This window comes from Propithecus coquereli, unplaced genomic scaffold (genome assembly GCF_000956105.1).
Source record: "Propithecus coquereli isolate 6110/MARCELLA unplaced genomic scaffold, Pcoq_1.0 Scaffold491, whole genome shotgun sequence".
NCBI lineage: Eukaryota > Metazoa > Chordata > Mammalia > Primates > Indriidae > Propithecus > Propithecus coquereli.
In genome coordinates this window covers 1,853,190-1,857,879 of record NW_012150741.1, presented here as the reverse complement: position 1 = coordinate 1,857,879, position 4,690 = coordinate 1,853,190, and the positions used below count along the sequence as shown (strand labels likewise).

Sequence of the window (4,690 nt, the reverse complement as noted above, 5' to 3'; positions counted from 1 at the left end):
AGAAGTACAATACGACCCACACACTCATTTAATCCAAAGCATATATTAATAACATCAAAGTTAGCAAGCCATAGGTCAAAGTGTCCCCAATTCCAAAGGCATTCTGAACAGATTAATTCTGAACACTGAATGATATGTCACCGGCCTTTTCACTTTTGTAGAACATGGGAAAATTATATATAAAATGAAGAAACAACATGAGCAATGAATTCTCCTAACTATGCTAGCCTTTACCAAAAAATTGACAGCAAATAATAAATAGCTGAGCAAAACAAAACATAAAAACTTAAGATGTTGGGAAAGTCTTATCCAATTCCACTAAAGAAACTGTAGACAGAACTATTTCAGAGATGTCATTTCTTACTTTGGTACATGTAGAATAGAAAAAAAAATAGCAGTCTTCTCCTTGATTAGGCATGCTGGGTAGATTCTCAGATCAGAAGTGGCTCCTTGAAACAAGCCACCGCTTCCTCAAGGCGAGGACCAGCTCGAAGTCCTCTTGAGATGGGTTTTATCTTCCAAATGACAACTCAGTCACAGAAATTGTCTTTAAAATGTAATCCTAAAATAAGGAGACAATGAATTAAAGTATTTCAGGTAAATTCTGCCAACTTCCTCCTCCAAATCACCCTGGCTAATGAGGTCACATTGTTAAAACTGGATTTTAATTATATTAACATGCACTTACCTATACAGAGCCTTATAAACACATTGATTGTGAATTTTGTACATTTTCATCTACAATGTAAAGTTTTTATTCAGGATAGCCATACCCTTCTTTCTTTTGTATTCTCTATATGCTTGTTACCTTGCTTCAGCACTGTAAATTAAGTAAGCATTACTAACTAAACAAATGATCTACATTTTAGATTATTAATGTGACAGATTATTTTATACAAGACACTTGATAAATCTACATTTCTGAAAATCTAGATTTTTTCCATCTAAATGAAAAAAATCAGAACAGGCACGGTGGCTCCCTGCCTATAATCCTAGCACGCTGGGAGGCTGAGGTGGGAGGATCGATTGAGCTCCGGAGTTCAAGAACAGCCTGAGCAAGAGTTAGATCCTGTCTCTACTAAAAATAGAAAAAATTAGTGCAGAGTACGGTGGCTCCTGCCTGTAATCCCAGCACTTGGGAAGGCTGAGGTGGGAGGATTGCTTGAGGCCAGGAATTCGAGAACAGCCTGGGCAACACAGCAAGATCCTGTGTCTGCAAAAAATTAAAAAATTAGCCAGACGTAGTAGCACACACCTTTAGTCCTAGTTACTCGGCAGGTTGAGGTGAGAGGATCACTTGGGCCCGGGATTTCAAGGTTGCAGTGAGCTATGATTGTGCCACTGCACTCCTGCCTGGGTGACTGAATAAGACCCTATCTCACAGCAACCTCAAACTCCTGGGTTCAAGCAATCCTCCTGCCTCAGCCTCCCAAGTAGTTGGGACTACAGGTGCATGCCATCAAGCCTAGCTCATTTTTTTATTTTTAGTAGAGACACGGTCTCACTCTTGCTCAGGCTGGTATAGAACTCCAGAGCTCAAGCGATCCTCCCAGAGTGCTAGGATTACAGGCATGAGCCACTGTACCCGGCCTCTATGGCATATGGGAAGGGAAAGAAAAGGGAAGGGGAGAGGGAAAAGGAAGGGGAAGGGAAAGGACAAAAAGGAAAAAGGGATAGGGAAGGGGAAAAAGGGAAGCAAACGGAAGGAAAAAGGAAAAGGAAAGGGAAAGGAAGGAGCAAAAGAAGTCTTCAAAGCCCCTTTCATAAATAGTGATTCAACAAAATGACACTCTGTATTTCTACAAACTCGAGCATCAGAAGATCAGGTTTCAGAAACAATAACCTACAACCTGAAATCAATTAAAACAAATTAATCACATCTCCCACTAATAATTCCTAATCCAAGAATTGTATGCCATGATGAAAATTAGCCTTAAAGTCAACAATCTAAGTTGCGAGTAAGAGTCTACAACTAAACATGTATCAAAATCTTTAATATTTATGTTCCTTTTGACCCAAAAATTCCATTTCTAGAATTTATCCTAAGGTAAAAATAATCAACAAATATTCAAGGTAATAATATACACAAGAAAGTTCATCACAAACTTGTTTCTAATAATGAAAACACTCAGAAACCCAGATGTGCAAAAACTGGAAGCTATTTAAAAATCTATGGTACCTCCACATAATGTGACAATATGTAGGTAGCCATTACAGAGTTTGGTGGCAGAAAGTGGATGCTGCTGTAAGCAGCTTTGGAACTGGGTTGTAGGTAGAGGCTCGAAGAGTTTTAAGGTACTTGACAGAAAAAGCCTAAAAGAAACTGCTGCTAAGAAACATGAACATTAAAGGTGCTTATGGTGAGATCTTAGTTGGAAATGAGGAACATGTTATTGGAAACTGTAGGAAAGGTGATTCTTGTTACAAAGAGGCAGAGAACTTAGCAGAATTGTGTTCTATTGGGTGGAAGGTAGAACTTGTAAGCAATGAAACTGAATATTTAGCTGAGGAGATTTTTAAGCAAAGTGTAGGGGGAACAGTGTGGGTTTTCCTTGCTGCATATAGGAAAATGCGAGAGAAAAAAGACACATTGAGGCAAGAACTATTAAGCAAAAAGGAAACAGAACTTGAAGATTAGAAAATTCTCAGCCTATCCATATTGCAAAAAAATGAGGATGCATGCTCTGTAGAGAACACCAAGGGTATGGCTGGACAAGAGTTTCCTGAAGAGATTAGGTGTGACCGTGTATCCAACCAACCATCTCAGCAATAATGCTGCCAGCTTGGAATGAAAAGGACAGACATGTACGGAGGGAATATGGTAAGAAGACACATAGGGAGAAGATGGCCATCTGCCTGGAGTGATGCATCAACAAGCCAAGGAATGCCAAGGACTGTCAGCAAACACCAGAAGCTAGAAGAGGCAAGGAGGGATGATTCCCCTAGAGGTTTCAGAGGGAGCATGACCCTGCTGACACCTTTTCAGACATCTAGCCTCCAGAACTGTGTGGCATTTGGTTATGACAGCCCTAGGAAACTAATACAGATTACAAACATACCCAAATGATCTTTAACACATTGACTGCCACACTAGAAAAAAACAATTTTCCCTGGGGCCACGGTGTTTTATTATGAAAACAAAATTAAAAACTTCAAAACCAAAATGATCCTTTCTAATTTAATGAAAAATCTGTTATTTTCTTATTCTCTGTGCATGAGATATATGCAACTAGAAAAATAGTTCATGTAGCTCAAGGTAAAGAGATGTGAGAATTACATATGCTTCGTGAGGCCCCAGGCTCAAAGCTTAGTGTGAGTTAAATACAATTCACATGGCAGTTAGTGTGTTAACAAAGAAACAAAAATTCAGTGGAGAAAGAATAGTCTTTTCAATAAATGTTACTCAATCAACTGAATATCCACATGTAAAAAAATAAATCTAGATACAGACCTTATACCTTTCACAAAAATTAAAATGAATAACAGACCCTTAAATATGAAATGCAAAACTGTAAAACTACTACAAGATAACATAAAAGAAAATCTAGGTGACCCTGAGTTTGGTGATGACTTTTTAGATTAAACACCAAAAGCATAATCCATGAAAGAAAATATCAATAGATTGGACTTCATTAGAAGGTCTGCTCTGTGAAAGCACTGCTGAGAATGAAAAGACAAACCACAGGCTGGGAGAAAATGTTTGCAAAACACATAACTGATAAGGATTGGTATCCAAAATATACAAAGCACTCTTAAAATCCAACAATAAGAAAACCCACCTAATTAAAAACTAGGCAAAAGATCTGAACAGACACCTCACCAAAGACATACAGATGGCAAATAAGCATATGAAAAGATGCCCAACATCATGTCATTAGGGATTGCAAATTTCTTTTAGAATGACTAAAATCCAAAACACAGACAACATTAAATGCTGATGAAGATGTAGAAGCAACAAGGAAGAAGTCTGGAAGACACAAACCAAAATGTTCATAGTAGTTACTGTCAGGGTGGTAAGATGATAGGTAATTATTATTTTGTTTTTATGCTCAGAATTACATTTTTCTAATATAATCTAATATAGACAAAATAAAAAATTTAAGTCTACCCAGCTGCCCTGACCATCAGTGATTTGCTTCAGCATGAGACAAGGGCTGGACCTCAATGATCCACTAGTTGGAGGTAATCCTCCCCTGAACTCAAAGCCAGGGAATGCATTCTGCATTCTAATGTACACCAAAAAGTAATTTTAAAAATCACTTCAAATGGGGTCAAGTCTCCAGGGATATTCAAGTAATTATAATGACACAGATGCAAAAAGGAAAAGTATTAATCTGAGGAGAAGGAAAAAGCTTAATAGAAAAGCTTAATGTTTAAAGGGGAATAAAAAGCCTAGAGGTAAATTTTACTCCTGAAATCAACATCCCAAAGAATACATATGACTGTTACTGGTTTCAGGAAGACCCTCAACAAATTAATGAAACAATAAAATGGTAGCTATGAAATGGCAACAAAATAACATGAATTACAATTTTTGACGACTAATTTTCAAATTTAGACTCTGCAAAGATCCCTCAGAGTTAGGCACAGTGTGGGGAGATTGAATCCTGAGTAAATGGACACCCCCTTACTAATGTTTCAACAGAAAGTTCCTTCATGGCTCTGTTTTGCACACTAAGCTTCTGTAACT

The 4,690-nt window shown here is 37.7% G+C and overlaps 1 protein-coding gene across 1 annotated transcript in view; it reads right to left on the bottom strand.

Annotated features, from left to right (window-relative positions):
* The window catches only part of ZC3H11A (zinc finger CCCH-type containing 11A), a 34,542-nt gene that overhangs the window by 24,473 nt on the left and 5,379 nt on the right, over positions 1–4,690 (bottom strand). Inside the window, exon 2 of the mRNA XM_012655903.1 lies at positions 365–562. Within this exon, the coding sequence (XP_012511357.1) occupies positions 365–418 (54 nt within the window). The 5' untranslated portion in view covers positions 419–562. The remainder of the gene's footprint in view (positions 1–364; positions 563–4,690) is intronic.